General features: G+C 56.5%; 1 protein-coding gene across 1 annotated transcript in view; it reads right to left on the bottom strand.

Moving 5' to 3' along the window:
• Positions 1-3,075: 3,075 nt before the first annotated feature.
• Positions 3,076-21,661, bottom strand: part of MYOM1 (myomesin 1) — a 40,131-nt gene continuing 21,545 nt past the window's right edge. The window contains exons 17-36 of the mRNA XM_054381528.1: positions 18,709-18,905; positions 17,940-18,066; positions 17,349-17,533; positions 16,233-16,347; positions 15,440-15,596; positions 14,823-14,929; positions 14,660-14,704; positions 12,090-12,226; positions 10,729-10,873; positions 10,530-10,589; positions 10,051-10,118; positions 9,481-9,594; positions 8,333-8,420; positions 7,895-7,933; positions 7,704-7,809; positions 6,349-6,512; positions 5,834-5,870; positions 5,552-5,574; positions 4,994-5,049; positions 3,076-3,970 (exon numbers count right to left, since the gene is read on the bottom strand). Coding sequence (XP_054237503.1) covers positions 3,701-3,970; positions 4,994-5,049; positions 5,552-5,574; positions 5,834-5,870; positions 6,349-6,512; positions 7,704-7,809; positions 7,895-7,933; positions 8,333-8,420; positions 9,481-9,594; positions 10,051-10,118; positions 10,530-10,589; positions 10,729-10,873; positions 12,090-12,226; positions 14,660-14,704; positions 14,823-14,929; positions 15,440-15,596; positions 16,233-16,347; positions 17,349-17,533; positions 17,940-18,066; positions 18,709-18,905 — 2,240 coding nt within the window. The 3' untranslated portion in view covers positions 3,076-3,700. The remainder of the gene's footprint in view (positions 3,971-4,993; positions 5,050-5,551; positions 5,575-5,833; positions 5,871-6,348; positions 6,513-7,703; positions 7,810-7,894; positions 7,934-8,332; positions 8,421-9,480; positions 9,595-10,050; positions 10,119-10,529; positions 10,590-10,728; positions 10,874-12,089; positions 12,227-14,659; positions 14,705-14,822; positions 14,930-15,439; positions 15,597-16,232; positions 16,348-17,348; positions 17,534-17,939; positions 18,067-18,708; positions 18,906-21,661) is intronic.

The following is a 21,661-nucleotide window of genomic DNA, read 5'->3' as shown; positions in this document are numbered from 1 at the left end:
CACCCCTGGGTGGGGCCCTCCCTGGAGACCCCTCCCAACCCCCCGCCCAAGTACGGCTGGTTTTGGTGCTTGTTGCTGGCACGGAAACAAGGATAGAAGAAAGAGACGAAAGCAGTAGAAAGAGAACGGAGCCCAGGGGGTAGACGCAAGTGGTGTGGACCATGGAAGCATGGAAGAGAGAGAGCGCGATGGGACTCGTCTCATCATAGCGTGGGGGAGTTGCGTGGGTAGAGCACTGTCTCTTGTTGGTTTCTTGTTGGAGGATCCAAGGCTATCTCAAAGCAAGGAGGTCTTTTTTTCTTATGCCCCAGCAGCTTTATTAAATGTTTAGTTGTGTCTGTTGTGGCTAAGGACAGGAGCCTCCTCACAAAACCCGTTCTTACACAGAGAGGCGTGGGAGTACAACATCGCTACTGGACAGCAGTGGTCTTGCTGCGCGGCTTTCTCTGGGGGTCTCCTAAGCTCCTAGGTTCTTTTTTTTTGCTACCGGTAGCTCAGCTCTTTGCTCTCGTGCTTCCTTGGTGGGACCATTTGTGGGTTTAGCAATAACCCCAGCCTGTCAGTGGTGCTCCCGGGGTGTTCTGGTTGAGAGGGGAGATTCTGTGTGTTGTGGAGGGAATAGTCATGATCGAAATGATTGCGTTGCCATTGTCGATTTTGAGTTGCCATGCAGCCTCTAGCCCCCCCCTCACCAAAAGACACTGTGTAGTGCCATCCTAGCCACCTGTGCGTCTGTGTTTCTTTATAGTTTTGTCCCAAGTAAGTTTTGGGTGTTCAAGAGTGTAAACAGCACAAAAACCCTCCCTTGTCTTGAACCGGGCCGAGCTAAAGGAACCACAGCAAAAAGCCTCTGTCCGCCCACTTGAACGAGCTCAGCTGCAGCAGCTGCTCAGCCTGAGAGTCTAGCAAGGTCAAGGCGGGTCCTTCAGGCAAAGAAGAGAAGCGAAGGCAGCAGGCCTAGCTTTGTCTGTTCTGGGTCGGTGGCGAGTGCGGTTGTAGGCTGGGCGATGTTGTTGTTGTTGTGGTGCTGTTTCTAGCAGCAGGCTGTTGTGCTCCCCAGGCCTCGGCGGCTCTAGCTTTCTCAGGTGGTGGGGGGTTTTCTTTTCCTTGCTTCTGCAGGCTGCCTGCAGGCTGAGGAGCCACTGCTACTGTTGCCTTCCCACCCCTCTGCTTGGCTGCTCGCTGACTGCTCGTGGTGGTCTCCCGTGTTTCCACAGCCAGGCTTTCATTTGCACCAGGAGTCTCTTCTGGAGCAGGAACTTCTGGAGGTAGCTTAGCAAGATCTGCTTCAGGAGAACAAAACGTTCCTTGTATTTACTGTCACAGAGTCACAGGATGGCTGGGATGAGGTTGGAAGGGGCCTCAGAGCTCATCTACCCTACCCCCCTGCCATGGGCAGGGAGACCTCCCACCAGCCCAGGTTGCTCAAGGCCTCATCCAGCCTGGCCTTGAACACCTCCAAGGAGGAGGCATCCACAGCCTCCCTGGGCAGCCTGCTCCATTTGTGATCTTAAAGGTCTCCAACCACAGTGAATCCATGGTTCTGTAGTGTCAGGGACAGCTTCTCACAGGTCACCTCAGGAGCGCTTGGGCTGCCCACAGCAGTGAGGCACAAGGAGAGCCTGCAGCCAAGGCTTTGCTCTTGCCTCAGGAGCAGGCAGGGGAGGCCAAGAGGGCATGAAGGGTCCTGCCAGCAGTGTCCCAACCTGGATTGCTCTGATAGGAAGACGAAAACACTGCAAAAGCCCCTGCTTAGAGCTGGGCTCTCGGCCTGCTGGGGAGCTGAAACGCCTTGCGTGAGACAGTGGGAATGGTGAGGGATCCATGGAGGGCCCAGGAGCATTTATGGAGTAAGAGTCTTTCGGAGGAGCAAAGATCTGTGCCCTCCAGGCAGCCTGGGGCAGGCTTGGAGAACCCTTTCAGGGAAGAAGTTTCTTCTCCTGTCCAACCTGAACCTCCTGTGGGGTGGTTTCCTCTTGTCCTATCCCTTGTTCCTAGGGAGCAGAGCCCAACCCCCACCTGGCTCCAGCCTCCTCTCAGGGAGCTGTAGAGAGCAATGAGGTCTCCCCTCAGCCTCCTCTTCCCCACACTGAACACCCCCAGCTCCCTCAGCTGCTCCTCCCCAGCCCTGTTCTCCAGACCCTTTCCCAGCTCTCTTTCCCTTCTCTGGCCCTGCCCCAGCCCTCAATGTCCTTCTTGGAGTGGCCCAAAACTGTACTCAGCACTCAAGCTGTGGTCTCCCCAGTGCCCAGTCCAGGGCACAATCCCTGCCCTGCTCCTGCTGCCCACACCATTGCTGCTCCAGGCCAGGATGCTGGTGGCCTTGTTGGCCACCTGGGCACAGCTGGCTCATCTTCAGCTGTTGTTGACCATCACCTGGAGGTGTTCAAGGCCAGGCTGGATGAGGCCTTGAGCAACATGGTCTAGTGGAAGGTGTCCCTGCCCATGGCAGGGGGGTTGGAGTAGATGACCTTTAAGGTCCCTTCTAACCCAACCCGTTCCATGACGCTCTGACTTGTAAAGAGCCCTTTAACAATGGCCCCAAACCACCACTGTCACCACTTGTCACTGTGCTGGGTCTGGTACCCGAGCTCTGAGTTGTTCCCTCACACTTCTTCTTGGACCTTAGCTGCCAGCAAACCTTGGGTGCCAAGGGCTGGGGATAGGTTTGGGTTACACTTGCTGGTGGCATGCTGACAGCAGTGTCACAGCTGCAGCTAAAGGGGTGAAAAGCAAGAGAAGAGGTGGGAGAGGTGCCCCCAGCCCGTGCTGGTCCCTGAAGAGAGACATTAGGATCTTAGCTGGTAAGGAGCTGTGCTGCTGAGAGGTAAGGCAGCAGAGGTGCTCCAGCCCTTCGATCATCTTTGTGGCCTCCTCTGTGTCCTTATGCTGGGGACACCAGAACTGGGCACAGTGCCCAAGGCAGGGGCTCAGGAGAGCAGAGTCAAGGGTGAAGAGATGCCACTGAGGACTGTGCCATGAGGTTGTCAGGGATGTGAGAGGTGGCAGTGGTGAGACAGGAGGTGCTGTGCACAAGGACCTGGTGACACAGTGAAACAGGACAAAGGGAGTGAACTCAGTTTATTGGTGAGCACAGAGAGGAGAGGTGGGACAGCTCTGCACACACACGCACACAGGGGTCTTCTGGCCTCCTCAGTTTGCTTGTCTTTCAGCTAACAGCACTTTCACCCCCTGGGCACATGAAACAATTCCTATGGGTGGAGATGGCAGCCCTGTGGAGGCCTCTCTACATCAACACAGCCATCAGAGGCTTTCATGCAGACACAACCCAGCACGACTCAGCCCCAGCACCTTCCACCTGTGCTGCTTGAGCAAAGCTTGGAGCTGCTGCTCCAGAATGCCTCCAGCCTTTGTTACCTTCCCAGCTGCCTTAGCAGTGGCCTCCACTGAGAGGGTTCCTCACCCTTCCTGGCTTTGTGGTAGGCTCCAGGAAGAGGGTCAGGTGGTGGAACTGTGCTTACAGGCTGAAGGTGCCAGAGCTGAAGGTGCCAGAGCCAGCCGGGAAGGTGGCAGTCAGGAGTTAGCAAAAGCCCTTCTGTTGTCCCCTGGCAGAGCTAAAGTTATAGAAGCAAAAGAGAAGAGAGTGGAAGAGCCCCAGGGCTGCCTGCAGAAGCAGAAAGCCACTCTGACCCCTAGCTGGTGCCACCCTGCCCTCCACCGTCTGCCCCTGCTGCTGCAGTCAGGCCTTGGCTGTCTTCTCCGCCGTGTCCTCCTCGGGGATGAAGACACTCACGGTGACGTCGCTGGTCTCGGTGCCAAACTTGTTCTTCACCACCAGGCTGTACTTGCCCGAGTCCAGGGTGGACACGCTGGAGATGCTGAAGCTGACGTTCTTGCCAGCTTCAAACCTCAGCAGGCAGTTGGCATCTGAGCCAAAGGCCTTCTCGTTCTTCAGCCATGACACCTCCGGGGTGGGATCTCCCCAGACAGTGCAGGAGAGGTTGAGTGCCTGTGGGAGGAGCACGGCAAGGCTGCAGTCACGAGTGGCTGTGTGCTCTCCAAGCTGTCCATTCCCCACTTAGTAAATGGATGCCCACCACCAGCAGCAGTAGCCAACCAGTTTTGTCTTCTGGCTCATAAAGGAGAAGGAGCTCAGTGAACCCCAATGCTGCATTCATACCCTTGCAAGAGTTTATGGCTCCCTCTCTACTCCCACAGTCCCCAGCAGAGCCTTCTCCAGCCATCACCTTCAGTGTGAGGTTAGATGTTGGCTGCACTGGAGTCTGAGACCTGACCTGAGGACTTGAGTCTTGGACCTGACTTGAGGACTTGAGGAACCATCAGGTGGATTTCACAGACCCACAGAATGGCATTGCTCAGATCCCCTCTGGGGCTGCTCTTCTCCAGGCTCAACAGCCTCAGGGCTCTCAGCCTTTGTTCCTCACAGAGCTGCTCCAGGCCCCTCAGCACTCTCTCCAGCACTTCCCTGTCCCTCTGGGAATGGGGAGCCCATTACTGGCCCCAGCACTGCAGCTGTGTCCTGACCAAGGCAGAGTACCCAGGATTTTGAGTTCTCAACACTTCTGCTCAGCTCCTAATCAAACACTTCTAACCCAGCTGACCAGGGACAGCCAGGAACACCATGAAGCTGCCCTTATGCCACCTTACAGCTTTCCATAGCCCTTCCTGTGTCCCATTTCACTGCAGGGTACACAAAAACTCTTAAATCTGGTTAAAAAAAGGCATCAAATTCCCTGCACAACAAAACCTGTCTGGGGGCCTGCAGGTGGGTGTTTGAAGAGCTGCTTCTGGAAGGAGCTGCAGCCCCAGCTCTGTCCTCTCCCTTTCACCTCACACTGAGGAGAAGGCTCTGCCCTGACTGCAGCAACCAGCTGTGCCACGCTTCCCTGCAGAGCACCAGAGCTGAAGAAGCCCTGGGGCTGGCTTGGAAATGGCAACTTTTCAGATTAAACCAAGCCCAGAAGTGGATGTCTGCCCAGCACCCACCCCAGCTTCACTTCACTTACTGTACCTTGCCCTCCTGGATGGTGACAACGTCTGGCAGGCCTCCGAGCACCCGCGCACGGTCTGCAGGGAAACAAGGGACATGGGCACCCCAAAATCAGCTGGGCCCAGATCCTGCTTCTCCTGCTGCTCCTTCCCTTCACCTCAGTTATACACAGCCCACGTCTGATATCAGGAACAACCTGTGCTCCTTATGGTGAACTGCTCAGCAATGGTGTGGTGGGAAGGGAGCTCTGGAGCTCCCCCAGCCCAACCCCTGCTCCAGCAGGGCACCCACAGCAGCTTGCCCAGCACCACAGTGCCCAGGGGGGGTTGGAAGCTCTCCACACCAGGAGAGACTCCACAACCTCTCTGGGCAGCCTGCCCCAGGCCTCCAGTACCCTCACACCAAACAACTTTCTCCTCCTGCTCAGCTGCCACCTCCTGCCTTCCACTTTGTGCCTCTTGCCCCTTGGCCTGTCCCCGGGGCACCACTGAGCAGAGCCTGGCCACTTCCCATTCCCATTCCCTTCCCCTTTTCTTCCCTCCCCTTCTCCCCCCCCCCCCCCCCCTAAGCCCTACTCACTTTTCTCTGCAATTGCAGCCTGCCTGGAGTTGGAAGAGAGAAAAAAAAAGCCCAAGTTCAGTTTAGGTTTGGAGTGGCTGAAAACCAACCTCAGCTTCTCAGCCGCTGTTATCTCTTGAGGGAAATGTCCCTCAGCAGCTGGCTCTTGCCAGGGCAGGGACACTTTCCTCAGGAGAGAAAAGAGTGACAGCAAACAAGCCCCATGCAGAGCCCCCCAGGGCAGTTAGTCCCAGCACACAGCACTGCTGTTAGCTCAGGGCATGCAGCTGGCACCAGACTTACTTCAGCCTCTGGAACTCTGCAAAGGCTTCATCAAAGGCTTTGAAGAGAGAAAAGTGAAGGTGAAACAGAGGGGCAGAGAGAAAGCATGGTGAGCTTCAAGTGACACTGTGGAAACCAAGCTTAAAGGGGACAGACCAAGTGTAAAGGGTGGAAACCAAGTTTAAATGGCAGAAACAAAGTGTAAAGGATGGAAACCAAGTTTTAAAAGGTAGAAATCAAGTGCAATGGGTGGAAACCTGGTTTAATGGGGAGAGACCAAGAAACCACAGAACAGCTTTGGTTGGAAGTGACCTTTAAGTTCATCCAGTCCAGCCTTCAACCCAGCACTGCAAGGTGTGACCTTGCCAAACCATGTCCCTCAGCACCAGGTCCACAGTTGCTTAAGCCCCTCCAGGACTGGGGCCTCCACCCTGCCCTGCCCCACAGGTCTGCAGCAAGATCCTGCTGTGGCAGCTCCCACCCTGGCACGGTGCGGTGCCCACCCACAGGTGATGCCTGCTGAGGGCATGACCTACCTTGCCCAGAGAGGTCCACTGACTTCTGGTATGCTGTTTTGCCATCGAAGAGCTCCATGGTGTACCTGCCCTTGTCTTGGGGGGTGGGCTCATTGATCTGCAGCCAGAGCTGCTCCCCGGTCACGCCGCTCCTCAGGCGCTCCGTGAACTTCAGCTGGGTGTCACTGAGGGGCACCAAACAGCATCACCCTGAGCTCCTCTGGAGCCTCCAGGAGCTGCTCACCAAACAGCATCACCCTGAGCTCCTCTGGAGCCTCCAGGAGCTGCTCACCAAACAGCATCACCCTGAGCTCCTCTGGAGCCTCCAGGAGCTGCTCACCAAACAGCATCACCCTGAGCTCCTCTGGAGCCTCCAGGAGCTGCTCACCAAACAGCATCACCCTGAGCTCCTCTGGAGCCTCCAGGAGCTGCTCACCAAACAGCATCACCCTGAGCTCCTCTGGAGCCTCCAGGAGCTGCTCACCAAACAGCATCACCCTGAGCTCCTCTGGAGCCTCCAGGAGCTGCTCACCAAACAGCATCATCCCTGAGCTCCTCTGGAGCCTCCAGGAGCTGCTCACCAAACAGCATCACCCTGAGCTCCTCTGGAGCCTCCAGGAGCTGCTCACCAAACAGCATCACCCTGAGCTCCTCTGGAGCCTCCAGGAGCTGCTCACCAAACAGCATCACCTGAGCTCCTCTGGAGCCTCCAGGAGCTGCTCACCAAACAGCATCACCCTGAGCTCCTCTGGAGCCTCCAGGAGCTGCTCACCAAACAGCATCACCCTGAGCTCCTCTGGAGCCTCCAGGAGCTGCTCACCAAACAGCATCACCCTGAGCTCCTCTGGAGCCTCCAGGAGCTGCTCACCCAGCTGGAAGAGGCCTGCTGCTCTTCTCTGGGCAGTCAAGCACAGCTTCTGCCAGACACAGCATCTACTGCTCAGCTGGCCAGGGAAGGTAGGGCCAGGGAAGGGAAGGGAAGGGGAAGTGCAGCAAGAGGCTGGGGCCAGGCTCTGCTCAGTGGTGCCCAGGGACAGGACAAGAGGCAAGGGGCACAAACTAGAAGACAGGAGGTGGCAGCTGAGCAGGAGGAGAAAGTTGTTTGGTGTGAGGGTGCTGGAGGCCCAGAGAGGTTGTGGAGTCTCCTTGTGTGGAGAGCTTCCAACCCCCCCTGGGCACTGTGGTGCTGGGCAAGCTGCTGTGGGTGCCCTGCTGGAGCAGGGGTTGGGCTGGGGGAGCTCCAGAGGCCCCTTCCCACCCCACCAGCACTCATGGGATGAGAAGCAAGCTGGGCTTCACCTCTCACATTTCCAGGCCCTCCCTGAGCCGGTCCAAGCCTGGCTGCAGAGGCTGCTGCACAGCCCTTGGGTACTCACTTGTGCAACCAGCCCACTCGCAGGTCCTCCACGTAGTAGGTCACGTAGGAGTAGAGCCTGATGCCCTCAGCTGTGCTCTGGATTTGCAGGTCTGAGGCAGACAGAGCTGAAGGAAGGACACAAGGTTCATGCAGCTATTCCCTGGGGGCCACCATGGAAGTCATTCAGTGGAGGGGGACTCCAGCTCTTACCAATTCTCCTGCAGACTTCACTCATCAGCTCTGCAAAAGCTGTGGAGAGAAAAGTCAGAGGCTGGGGCTCTGTGGCCAGAGCTCAGGACAAGTCCTGGCTCTCCAATGTCGTCCCCATGGGCTCTGGGACACAAACCTGACTCCCACCCCCCCATCTAAGTGATGGCAATCAAGACCTGGTCCTGTACACCTCCCAGGCCCTGCTTTCACTGCAGCCTCCAGGAGCCCTGCTGCAGCTCCACACTCCCCCAGTAGCTGTCCGGGGCTTCACTGCTGGGCTTGCACTGACATCATCCATCTGTGCAAGGCTGCTCCAGGTGCTGCTGACAGCTTTTAGATCCAAAGGAGGGGACAGTGGGATGGTCCAAGTGCAGGAGGAGCCAAGCCCCACAGGGGGCTTGCAGGGCAGAGGTGGGGGGGTGGCTGCCAGCCTCTGACCTGTGTCCTTGAGCTGCAGCTCACTGGTGTCCTTCCCACGGTCGTCCTTCAGGATGACTTCATACGTGCCAGCATCTTTCTTGGAGAACTGCAACATTTTCACAGCAGAGCGGTTTGCAGAGGGGCACTCTGGGAAGATCTAGAGTCTGACTGCTGAACCCAGCTTATTTCCCACCCCCATGCCCAGGGAAGTGCCTGATGGCTGGGCTGGGGCTGCACTTCTCCACTGCATCCTGTTCCTGGCTGGAGTGGTGGGATGGGCACTGGCTGCAGCCATGGAGGAGACCTGACATTTCTGCTCATCCTCAGCCAAAGGTCTGAGAGCAGACCTTCACCTCACAAAGAGGTTAAGTGGTCTCAAGAGAGACGTGGACCTGATGGAGAGGGTTCAGAGGAGGCCACAGACATGATCAGAGGGCTGGAGAACCTCTGCTGTGGGGACAGGCTGGGAGAGTTGTGGCTGTTCAGGCTGGAGAAGAGAAGGCTCCAGGGAGACCTCAGAGCTGCATCTCAATATCTGCAGGGGACCTGCAGGCAGGCTGGGGAGGGACTATTCAGAAGGGGCTGTGGGGACAGGCTGAGGGGCAGTGGTGTGGAACTGGAGCAGGGCAGAGTTAGGTTGGACATCAGGAGGAAGCTCTGCACAGTGAGGGTGAGGAGACACTGGAACAGGCTGGCCAGGGAGGGGGTTGAGGCTCCATCCCTGGAGACATTGAAGCTCAGCCTTGCTGTGTCCCTGTGCAGCCTGCTCTGGTTGGAGGTGTCCCTGCTGCCTGCAGGGGGTTGGACAAGATGCCCTTTGGGGGTCCCTTCCAACCCAATGCCATCTGTGAACACAGGTCAGGATCACCCCTGAGCAGAATCAACTCTTTGGTGACTCCAAGAGGGTGTCCTCTGAGAGCCAGTGTAAGAAGTGCCTGCCTGAGAAGTGCCTGTGGTCAGGCTCTGCTGTCAAGCAAAGGAAGTGACAAAGTTCTTCTCTTCTCTGTCATCATTTCCTGGGGACATGGACCAGCAGCTGCAAGCAGACATTTGCCCCAGGAGCTTTTCCACTTCTCAAAGCCACTTCCTCCTCTGGTTGTTCAGCTGAAGAACCCCAACTTCAGGACCCCAGCTTCAGCTGCAGGCTCAGGGGGCCAGGCACTCACCTCTGAGATGAGCAGGGTGCAGACCCCGTCCTTGAAGTCGTGCTCTTCATCCACCATGATCTCCCTGTCGTCTTTGTACCACACAATGTGTGTCTCCTTCTTTATGTTGGCCACCTAAGCAGGGGGGAGAACCACACTGAGGTTGTTCTCCTTTCATTTCAGCACTGGAATGAGTTGGGGTTGGAAGGGACCTCAACCATCCTGCCTATGGCAGGGTGTTTGAACTGGATGATCTTTGAGGTCCCATCCAACCCAACCCGTTCCATGATTCTATGAATCAAAAATGAGGAGGACCCAGGGTTTCCAGCCAGGTCCTCACTGCTCAGGTGCCTTTTCCTGGGCTGAAGGATCTGAAGGAAAATGTCCCAGCTGTTTTCCAAGGCCTGTGGTACCGTGCCCTGAGCAGTGGCTCAGCATGACTCAGAAGCTCTGTCACCACCCAGTGTGCAGCCATGGGCACAGAAGCAAAGGCCACGAGTCCCTTCCCACTCTCAGTGTCCCAGCAGCAGGTCCAAGTGCTCTGGGCATGGTGTTCCAGGCATGGTGCTCCATGTTCTCCTCACCCCTTACCTTGCATTTCAACATCACATTGCAGTCATCAGTCACCTCCCATCCCAGCTTGTCCACAAAGTGAGGACCTGTTTCAAAGGACAGGCACAGTCTGAGAGGCCACTTCGATGGTTCCATAGAGCCACAGAAGAGCTCCGGTGGGAAGGGACCTCAGAGCTCATCTGCTCCAACCTCCCCACCATACCCAGGGACACCTCTCAGCTAGTCAGCTGCTCAAGGCCTCAATGGTGTCCATCAGGACCTGTTTCAGAGGACAGCCACATTTTGATGCCACCTCAGTGGTTTCATGGCACAAGGCCCCAGGGAAGTGTCTCTGCCTTGCCATTTTCATGATTTTGTTCTTTCTTTGTCCTGCTTCTCCTTCAGAAGGCTGCAGCAGCCAGAGCTGAGAACAAGCCCCTTCTGTGTCCCACACTGCCCATCTACACCAACATCCAGCAGCACCAACCCCTCACAGCCCAACCCAAGGAGATCCTGACCTTGCTTCCTGTGCCACTCCTTCCTCTGGAAGGCTGCTTCATCCTGCAGCTTCTTGAACACTGGGGGTCAAGAGCAGCAGAAGCAGAAGGTTAAGCACTGAGACATGAGCCCCCCTGCAACTGGTAGTGAGGAGAGGGGGAGGTGAGGATGACAACCAAGGGTGATTCTTGGTCTCCTGGGTACCACAGAGCACCTTACCATCCCCGATGAGGACCAGGCTGGATTGGTTGGTGGCTTTTCCATCCTGCAGTTGGAAAGTGTAAGTCCCTTCATCCTTCTCCTCGAGTTTATCCATGATCATTTCAACCAGGCCTGTCTTCTGGTCCACCTTCATCTTGTATTTCTTCAGGAATGGAAGCCAAGCAACCATTAGTGGATATCATGGGCAGGAGATGCTTGTTCTGTGCTGCCTTGAGGTGACATCACAGAATATCTCTGGCTAGAAGAGGCCTTCAAGGTCATTCAGTCCAACTTTGACTGAGGCAGGGCTCTCTTGCCTTCATCCAGCCCCTCACCACCTCTAGCTCCAGCTCTGACCACACAACCAAGGGCATCAGAAAGCCCAGAAGCCCAGCATGGGCTTTGATGGGACCCCAGTGCAAGCTGAAGCTTGCCATGCCCAGTGCCTGCTGGGTACCATGCTCAGTCCCACGAGGAAGGTGTAGATGTCTCCTCACAACAGCAGTGCTCCACTAGACCATGCCATGGGCACCACTCTGGGAGTCACAACTCCTGCTGCTGCAAACAGCCCCTTGGGGCTTTGCCCTTGGTGTCATCAACTCCCCCAAACAGCAAAGAGAGGCAGGAAGCAAGCAGAGGACCATTGGTGGAAGAGGTAGGATGGATCTGGGCTCCCAGGCAGGTCACAGGAGCTGCTGACCTGGAGATATCTTTCTGAAGGTCCCTACCTTCAGAACATGTGGCTCTCACAAAGGCTGCAGGAAGTCAGGGAACCATGGCATCATAGAATGTGTTAGGTGGGAAGGGACCTTAAAGGTCATTTAGATGCAGTCAGCAGGGACATCTGCCACTGCTCAGAGCCCCAGACAACCTGACCTGCAGTGGTTCCAGCCAGGGGGCAGCTCCCACCCCTCTGGGCAGCCTGGGCCAGGCTCTCCCCACCCTCAGTGTCAAACATTCCTCCCTTCTCTCCACTCTCAAGCTCCCTCTTTTGAGTCCAAACCATTCCCCCTTAGCCTGGCACCACAGGCCCTGAGAAAAAGTCTGCCCCCAGCTTTCTTCTCAGCCCCTTGAAGCATTGAAAGGCCACCAGAAGGTCTCCCTGGAACCTTCTTTTCTCCAGGCTGAACAACCCCAACTCTCTCATCCTGCCCTCTCAACAGAGGGGCTCCAGCCCTTGGATCCCTTTTGTGGCCTCCAACAGGCCCATGTCCTTCCTGTGCTGAGGCCTCCAGAGCTGTGGTGACAACCTTTCCAAGGGTGCTTTCAGTGCTGCTCCTCATGGGAAGGCCCCAGTGTGGAACAGGAGCTGGAAGCATGTTGGAGATGAGCACTCCCTGATGCCCACAGAAGCACACAGAGCTCCAAGCAGGACCCACCTCTCCATTGAAGATCTCCTTGTCATTGAAGACAAAGTTGGCCTTGGCATTGCCAGACAGCTTTTCAGCTTGCAACCAGAACCTGACTTCTCCTTTCTCCAAGATCTCCACTGCCAGCTCAGAGGCAAGTGGGACAGCTGGGAAGAAGAAAGGAAAGAGGTTAACCAGATCCTGGTAGCTCTTGGGACAGCCAGAAGATCTCTGCACCCACATCCACGTGAGAGGACAGACAGGACTGAACCTTCTGATCCATCAACCACTGCTCTGGAAGCAGCAGGAGATGACTTCTGCTCCATTCTACCACGAGGCTACTTCAAAGGTCAACTGCAAGTGCCTCTGCACAGTGGAGACCCATGTTCAGGTCCTCCACGAGTTGGTGGCCACTGTTACTGTGAGACACTGAAGTGACTCAGGGTGGAAACACCAAACCTCCTGAGCACCATTCCAGGGCAGAAAGGCAGCTGCTGGGCTGAAGACTGGGAGATAGCTGTAAGCATCCTGCTCCACTGCTCACTGGAGGCTCCTTCTCCAGAAACCACCAAGTGTCTCCACACCCTCCCAGTCTCCCCAGGGCAGGGGGTCCCCTCTGGAGAATGGAAATTGTCCAGGTAGGGACCAAATCCTGTGTCAACAGGAAAAAAGGTGCCAGGGGTTACAGACTGTGGGAAAGCTTGGTCTGCTCCTGCTTTTTCATCCCAGCTTGGAGGGGCTGGAAGGGTCCTCTGGAGCTCCCCCAGCCCAACCCCTGCTCCAGCAGGGCACCCACAGCAGCTTGCCCAGCAGCACAGTGCCCAGGGGGGGTTGGAAGCTCTCCACACCAGGAGACTCCACAACCTCTCTGGGCAGCCTGCTCCAGGCCTCCAGCACCCTCACACCAAACAACTTTCTCCTCCTGCTCAGGTTCTTGGCTTCCACCATTTCCAGCTCTCCAGGTGCTGAGGTTCTCCACACACATCCTGCTGTGGGCAGCCCAGGTGCTGGCTGTGGCCTCTGCCCTGCTCTCCACCTTCTCAGCAAGGTAAAAAATCTGGTTGGGTGTCACAGCTGAGCACAGGGCAGGAGCACAGCACCCACTGTGTGACAGCCTTGGCAGGGCTGGGCCTGCAGCTCTGCCCATGGCAAAGGCAGGAGAGGACAGGGCCTGAGGGACTATCTGGTGTCTCCTTGCACCACCCCAAGAGACTGTGAGGCCTTCTGGAGCAGAGCTGCCAGCCCACAACCCTGCCAAGCACAATGAGAAGTCCATTTCCCTTTCAGGTCGTTGTGTCCAGCCACGAATCCTGCACTGCCAGGTCACCACCAAACCCTGCCCTCAGCACCACCAGCAGCTGCCTCAGGCATTCCCCAGCCTGCTGCTCAGGAGGTTTCCCACCCCATGAGCACAGCAGCTCTGGGCACTCAGAACAGGAGACAGGAGGAGCAGATGGTTTTGTCCCAGCACCACCACTCCAGCACAGCCTTTCCCAAGCTGTGTTCTGGAGGGCAACAACCCTCTGCTCTGCCATGGTGAGGCCACAGCTGCAGTGCTGGGGCCAGCCCTGGGCTCCCCAGTGCCAGAGGGACAGGGAACTGCTGGAGAGAGTCCAGGGGAGGCTGCAAAGCTGCTGAGGGGCCTGGAGCAGCTGTGTGAGGAGCAAAGGCTGAGAGCCCTGGGGCTGTGCAGCCTGCAGAAGAGCAGCCCCAGAGAGCATCTGAGCAATGCTCAGCAAGAGCTGAAGGAGCTGTGGGGGGCAAGAGGCTGGGGCCAGGCTCTGCTCAGTGGTGCCCAGGCTGGGATTCTGGGATTTTCCCATGGAGTGCCTGGCTGCAGATGTTTCTCAGCAGCAGCTCCAGCTCAGAGCAGTTCAGCTACATGGATCAGGCAGCAGCTGAGCTCCTGCTGAGTCAGAAGTGCCTGGCAACGGGGTCTGTGCTCAGAACGGGGGTGAAGCTCAGCAGAGAAGATCCGGAGATGGGGCTGAGCTTTCATGACTGATCCACAGGACCTCAGGGTTATTTTCCTTGCCTTACAGTGACCTCACTGCCTGATGGTGGCAGGAGCTTTATGAGCATAGAAACATAGAGTTCCAGAATCATTAAGGTTGGAAAAGACCTCCAAGACCATCAAGGCCAACCTTCTACCTAACACCTTCAACCCAACCCCACCATGGACACCAAACCATGGCCCCAGGTGCCGTGGCCACAGGCACCTCCAGGCATGGGAACTCCACCACCTCCTTGGGCAGCCTGTTCACCAATCCCTGACCACTCTTGCAGCAAAGAAATTTCTCCTCATGTCTAGTCTTGGAATGGTTTGGGTTGGAAATGGCCTGGAAAGGATATGGAAATGGCATGGTTTGGGTGGGAAGGGACCTTCCAAGCTCATCCAGTCCAACCCCTTGCAGCCAGCAGGAACATCCCCAAGCAGAGCAGGCTGCTCAGAGCCCCACACAACCTGACCTGCAGTGGTGCCAGCCATGGGGCATCTCCCACCCACCTGGGCAGCCTGGGACAGGCCCCCCCACCCTCAGTGTCAAACACTTCTCCTGCACACAGAAGTGTCCTTCTCAGGCCAGGTCTGAGTCACTTACTTGGGAACTTGTGCTCGTGGCTCAGGGCCAGCAGACGTTTCATCTCTGCAAGAGACAAGGCAGAAATCATCTGAGATGCTTGTGGGCCCCATGGAGCTGAGAGGGCAGCAGGGAAAAGCATCTTGGGAGTGGAAGAGGAGTGGTTAAGAGCCATGGTGCCTACCTTCCTCATCAATTGTGTGGCTGGCTGAGACCCCATCCGTGTCTGTCACCACGCAGGAGTAAATGCCCAGGTCCTCTTCTCCCAGATCCTTAAAGGCAGCTTTTGACCTTGAGGAGAAAAGAAGAAAAGCACTGTTTGAGTGGGAAAAGTCCTCTGAGACCATCCAGTCCAACTTCAGCAACACCACCATGGCCACCAAACCCTGTCCCCAAGTGCCACAGCCACACCTCCCTGGAACACCTCCAGGGGTGGTGACTCCACCACCTCCCTGGGCAGCCTGTGCCAATCCCTGACCACTCTTGCAGCACAGAAATTGTCCCTCATGTCCAACCTTTTCCAGTTTCCAAATGGTCTATGTGTGGAATTGCTGGAGATCACAGTCCTGAGTAGTCAGCTGGACCTCTTGGCCAGGTCACACACACAAAAGGATGGCTTTCACAGAATCCTAGAATGCTTTGGGTTGGAAGGGACCTCAGAGCTCATCTACTTCAACCTCCCCACCGTGCCCAGTGACAGCTCTCAACTAGACTCAGCTGCTCAAGGCCTCAACTGGGCTGCTCAAGGCCTTCTGTGGCCACTCTTGGTCCCTGAAGGAACAGGAAGGTTGTGGTCCTTACTTGCCACCTTTGGTGTCGATGTTCATTCGGGAGTCATCCTCTATTGGTTCATAATTCTTGGACCAAACAAACTTGGAGCCTGGAGACATCTGCTCACACTCAAAGTTGAGGGAAATGACTCCGTTGTCATCTACTTCAACCACCACCTCCTTGGTTCCTGAAGGAGCAGAACAAGGCAGTTCCATGAGCTCAGAGAAGGCAGCAGACCAAGCTGTCAGGTATCAGTTGTAGGAGGGCTGAAGCAACCCCGGGTACTGCTGTAAACCTTGGCTTGGTTCCCAGGAACAGTCCTGGGTCTAACCCATAGCCTGGAGAGCAGCAGGCATCAGCTGCCAAAGAATCATGGACTGGCTTGGGAGAAAAGGGACCTTTCAGGCTCACCCAGGCCAACCATTCTCCAGCTCCAGCAAGGCTGGGGCTGACCCATGGCCCTCAGCATCACATCTCTGCCTCTTGGAAACACCTCCCTGGGCAGCCTTGGCTAGGCTTTGAGAACCCTCTCACGAAAGCAGTTTCTTCTCGTGTCCAACCTAAACCTTCCCTGGGACAACTTGAGGCCATTTCCTTCCTCTTGTCCTGTCCCTTGCTCCTAGGGAGAAGAGCCCAACCCCCACCTGGCTCCAGCCTCCTCTCAGGAGCTGTAGAGAGCAATGAGGTCTCCCTTCAGCCTCCCCTTCTCCACACTGAACACCCCCAGCTCCCTCAGCTGCTCCTCAGAAGATCTGTTGGAAACCCATCACACAAAGAGGAACCTGCTGAGGGACGAGAGGATGAAGGCAGGTTGGCAGCAGACCTGGTGGTGTCTCAGCCAGGACAGGATCCGTGGTGTCCGACGGCTTGCCCACGCCGGCCTGGTTGGCTGCCCGCACGCGGAACACATAGCGCCGGCCCCGCGCCAGGCCCTGCACCTGCGGCGGGCAACACAACCTGGGCTGGGGCCCCACAGCTCCCCCAGCCGCCCCTGCTGCCGCCCCACGCCTCACCGCGCTGCCTCCTGCCCCTTCTTGCTTTGCTGCTCCTCCCCCTGCCCCGTGTGCTGCAGCCCCAAGGAAACAGTGCAGGGCTGGCAGCTTCCAGACACAGCCAGAGCTGGACAGAGTCCCTGCTGGCACGGCTGAGGGCACAGGGTGGCTGCAGCTGGACAGAGTCCCTGCTGGCACTGCTGAGGGCACAGGATGGCTGCAGCTGGGCAGAGTCCCTGCTGGCACTGCTGAGGGCACAGGATGGCTGCAGCTGGGCAGAGTCCCTGCTGGCACTGCTGAGGGCACAGGATGGCTGCAGCTGGGCACAGTTCCTGCTGGCACTGCTGAGGGCACAGGGTGGCTGCAGCTGGGCAGAGTCCCTGCTGGCACTGCTGAGGGCACAGGGTGGCTGCAGCTGGACAGAGTCCCTGCTGGCACTGCTGAGGGCACAGGATGGCTGCAGCTGGGCAGAGTCCCTGCTGGCACTGCTGAGGGCACAGGATGGCTGCAGCTGGGCAGAGTCCCTGCTGGCACTGCTGAGGGCACAGGGTGGCTGCAGCTGGGCAGAGTCCCTGCTGGCACGGCTGAGGGCACAGGATGGCTGCAGCTGGACAGAGTCCCTGCTGGCACTGCTGAGGGCACAGGATGGCTGCAGCTGGACAGAGTCCCTGCTGGCACTGCTGAGGGCACAAGGTGGCTGCAGCTGGACAGAGTCCCTGCTGGCACTGCTGAGGGCACAGGATGGCTGCAGCTGGGCAGAGTCCCTGCTGGCACTGCTGAGGGCACAGGGTGGCTGCAGCTGGGCAGAGTCCCTGCTGGCACTGCTGAGGGCACAGGATGGCTGCAGCACGGCAGCTGGGATTGTGCCCATCGGGGCCTGTCAGCCAGAAGATGTCCCTGCTGGCTCCTGCCTTACAAACATGGAATCTGCACCTCAAGCTCTTTACCTTCAAGTACTTCTTCTGGAGAGGCTTCTCATTGACACTTCTCCAGAGCTCCTCCTTGGCTTCGTGTTCCTTCATATCAACATAGTAACCAGCGATGGGGCTTCGACCAGTGTAAACTGGCTCCTTCCACAGCAGAACCACGGAGTCCTTCCTCACCTCTGTGCATGTCACATCGTGGGGTGGCCCTGAGAGGTGAGAAGGGTGGAGTTGTGACATCAGAAGAAACCCCAAAAGGGTAAAAAATGCCTTAGGACTCCAGAAACCAGACAGCAAGTTGTAAGCCCAGAGCTGCCTTGACATCTTCAGCTCCTCTCCAGCCCAGCCCCAGGACCAAGGCAGCTTGGTGTGGTTGGCATCTTGAGGAGATATCCACAATCAAACAAAAACCCCAACAAACAATCTCCAAACTCTAGGAACTGAGTTAATTCTTAAGTCCATGTCCTGCTCTAAAGTCCACTGAGGTCAGCAGAGGTTGTCTGTCACCTTCACAGCCCTGGCCTTGGAGAGAGATGTTCAGCCAAGGGTGAGATCATGGGTCACAGAGGGCCCTTGGGCTGTGAGTGCCCTCCATCTCCCCCCTCAGTGTCCTACCAGGCACAGCAATGCTCCATTCTTCACATTTGAAGGGCTGGCTGGGCTCAGAGGGTGTCCCCACCCCAGCCAGGTTGGCAGCAGCCACCTGGAACTGGTAGACCATGTTCTCCTTCAGGTTTTCAATCTGCAGAATGAAGGAGATGACACTTAGTGGCTTGGGAAGGATGTCACAGTGACAGTGAACATGTGAGCATGATGGGAGTGCCTGTAGAGATTCACATAATGGGTTGGGTTGGAAGGGACCCATGGGCAGGGACACCTCCCACTAGCCCAGGTTGCTCAAAGCCCTGTCCAACCTTGAACACCTCCATGGAGGGAACATCTACAACTTCTCTGGGCAGTTTATGCCAAGATAAAGAGCCTTAGGGACACCTTCAACTAGCCCAGGTTGCTCAAGGCTTCATCCAGCCTGGCCTTGAACACCTCCAGAGAGAAGGCATCCACAAGCTCCCCCTCACCCACAACATGTCTTTGATGTGAGGGTGCTGGAGGCCTGGAGCAGGCTGCCCAAAGAAGTTGTGGAGCCTCCTTTTCTGTTTAGTTTCCAAGCCCAGCTGGGCACTGTACTGATGGGCAAGCTGCTGTGGGTGCCCTGCTGGAACAGGGGGTTGGGCTGGGGGAGCTCCAGAGGTCCCTTCCCACCCCTGCTGTCCCAGGATGCCCTCAGCAGTCTGCACACTGACTCACAGCTCAAACCAAACTGTCTCTGGGATAGCCTGGGGAGCCCCACCTGCCCTTGGAGCACCAGCAGAAGCTAAGCTCTTACCCTGTAGGCTCTGTCACTGACAGGCTTGGTGTTGGCCTCCCTCCACTTCCCAGGAACTCCACCAACCACTTCCCGGTAGTTAACGTAGTATCCAGTGATCTCGGTGCCCCCGGTGGCCTGGGGCTGCTTCCAGCCCAGCACCATCGAGTCGCGGACACTCTCCAGCACCACGATGTCATAGGGTGCAGAGGGGGCAGCTGTTGCAACAGGAGGAACACATCAGTAGGAGGCAACAGGTCAGTGTCAGCCTGGCATTCAGTGACCATGTTCAGGTGGCAGCCACAGCCTCCCTGGGCAGCCTGTGCCAGACTCTCACCACCCTCACACTCAAGAACTTCTTCCTCAGCTCCAGTCTGACCCTGCTCTGCCTCAGCTCCAAACCATTCCCCTTGGCCTGTCTCCAGACACCCTCAGCAAAAGTCTCTCTGCAGCCTTCCTGCAGGATCCCTTCAGGTCCTGGCAGGCAGCTCTAAGGTCCCCCTGGAGCCTTCTGCTCTCCAGGCTGCACATCCCCAGCTCCCTCAGCCTGGCCTCACAGCAGAGCTGCTCCAGCCCAAGGATCATCTTTGTGGCTTCCTCTGGCCTCTCTCCAGCAGCTCTGAGTCCTTCTCCTGCTGAGAACACCAGAGCTGGAGGCAGGATTGGAGGTGAGGTCTCGGCAGAGCGGAGTCAAAGGGCAGAATCCCCTCTCTTGCTGTCAGTTGTTGGTTGAGAAGCTGACAGAGGTGTTATGGTTGCAGCTCTGATGCAAGTGCTCAGGGCTGACTTGCAAAGGGTGGGAAATGAGGAACTAAAACTAACACCACAGGAGAAGTTCCAAGCACAGCTGCCATGACCTGGCTCCTCTGACTGAAACAGCTTCACACAGACAGCAGCTGCTGGGCTGCCTTACTTTAAGGCAACCCACAATGGGCTTCAGTTCTCTGCTCTGGGTTGGGTTTGCTTTTTGGGTGGGTTTGGGTTTGCTTCTCTTTTGTTAGATTTTCTTTTTCTTTGAGTTGGGTTTTTCTTCCTTTGGGTTGGGTTTGGCTTTCCTTGGGCTGTTTTTTTCTTTCTTTTGGTTGAGTATTTCTTTCTTTTGGTTGATTATTTCTTTCTTTGGGTTGAGTTTTGTTTCTTTCTTTGGCTTGGGTTTGTCTTTCTCTTTCGCACACTATGCCAATTTCCTCACTGCACCTTACCACATCATTTTACCTTCCTGGAAGGAAGTGTGACCATGGGCACTGGAGACCAACCAGAAATGGAACATTCCTGTGACACACATGCAAACATCTGTGGCACAACCCTCTATTTTTAACAATACAGAGCTCATGAACTTCATCCCAGGTATAAATCCACAGAGGACCTTCAGCCATCCTACCACAACCCAGATCTACACACTTCCCATCAGCATCAGATGTCTCCTTCACATGTGCATAACCCAGAGAGGAGGCAACCAGACTCCTATAGCAGATTATTGAGGTGGTTTAGCAAGAGTTCACCGTTCTGGGCACATCGGTGTGTGGTCACACAGCTGTGGGGTTAGTAAATGGAAGGCTGAGTCACCCCTGAGGTGTGTGAAGTGGTCCCTGACACCATTCCATGCATGAAGACCTTAACGCAGAACATGTAATTAACAGGTCTGGGGAGGATGCATTGTTGGAGGCTGCATTCACTTGTGGCATGGACAGCAGAGGCTGCATCCATCAGTGACATCTCTTTATCTGGTTAACTCTCACCTGTATCCTCCTTCTTGGTCCCTTGTGCCAGGGTCAGGACATGCCTGGGGTGAGGCCTACCTGCCTGCTTCGCTGCAGCGCTGTGTGGCGCAGGGGTGGCTGTGTCCTTAAGAGCTCCTCCCATGCCACGGCCTCCTGCACACCCCAGTGTGTCACAGCTACTGGGTGACACATCTCTGCTAGGCTTAGCAGCAGGCTTCAGCAAAGCCCCAATGTCAAAGACAGGCTGGAAGGCCTCATGCATCCCTTCCCAGCTGGCACCATGGGCTGTTAGTCCACCAGCCTCCTGGCTCGGTGCAGGGGACACAGCATGGAGAGAGCCTCCCTCTGCAGCAGACAGCAGAGACACTGGGAGTCAGAACTGGATGCTGCTCAATGCAGACAACAGGACAATGAAATGGGCACAGAGAAAACACAGCCAAAGTGTGACATGTGGCAGCTTGGACACACACAGTGGTAGGCCTGAGGTCAGCGTTTGATGCATGTGGGACACCTCTCAAGCTGCTCACAAGCAGCCTCTTCTCCTCCGAGCAGAACTACAGGGAGCCAAAAACACCCTGCCCGTGGCACAACTCTTTCATGGAGTCATTGAATGGCCTAGGTGGGAAGGGACCTCAAAGCTCAGCTGCTCCAACCTCCTGCCATGCCCAGGGACACCTCTCAGCTAGACTCAGCTGCTCAAGGCCTCATCCAGCCTGGACTTGAGCACCCCCAGACAGGAGGCATCCACAGCCTCCCTGGGCAGCCTGTGCCAGACTCTCACCACCCTCACACTCAAGAACTTCTTCCTCAGCTCCAGTCTGACCCTGCTCTGCCTCAGCTCCAAACCATTCCCCTTGGCCTGTCTCCAGACACCCTCAGCAAAAGTCTCTCTGCAGCCTTCCTGCAGGATCCCTTCAGGTCCTGGCAGGCAGCTCTAAGGTCCCCCTGGAGCCTTCTGCTCTCCAGGCTGCACACCCCCAGCTCCCTCAGCCTGGCCTCACAGCAGAGCTGCTCCAGCCCAAGGATCATCTTTGTGGCTTCCTCTGGCCTCTCTCCACCAGCTCTGTGTCCTTCTGCTGAGAACACCAGAGCTGGAGGCAGGATTGGAGGTGAGGTCTCAGCAGAGGAGAACAAAGAGACAGAATGTCCTCATTTGAGATTTTCCACCTCCAGATGATCCCATAGAAGTGCCCCTGGCCACGTCTGTCTGCTCTGAGGCTGAGGAGTGAGGTTGTGAGGTGGAAGGCAGAGGA

This window comes from Indicator indicator, chromosome 6 (assembly GCF_027791375.1).
Source record: "Indicator indicator isolate 239-I01 chromosome 6, UM_Iind_1.1, whole genome shotgun sequence".
NCBI classification, from domain to species: domain Eukaryota; kingdom Metazoa; phylum Chordata; class Aves; order Piciformes; family Indicatoridae; genus Indicator; species Indicator indicator.
This window is presented reverse-complemented; position numbering and strand designations above follow the sequence as displayed.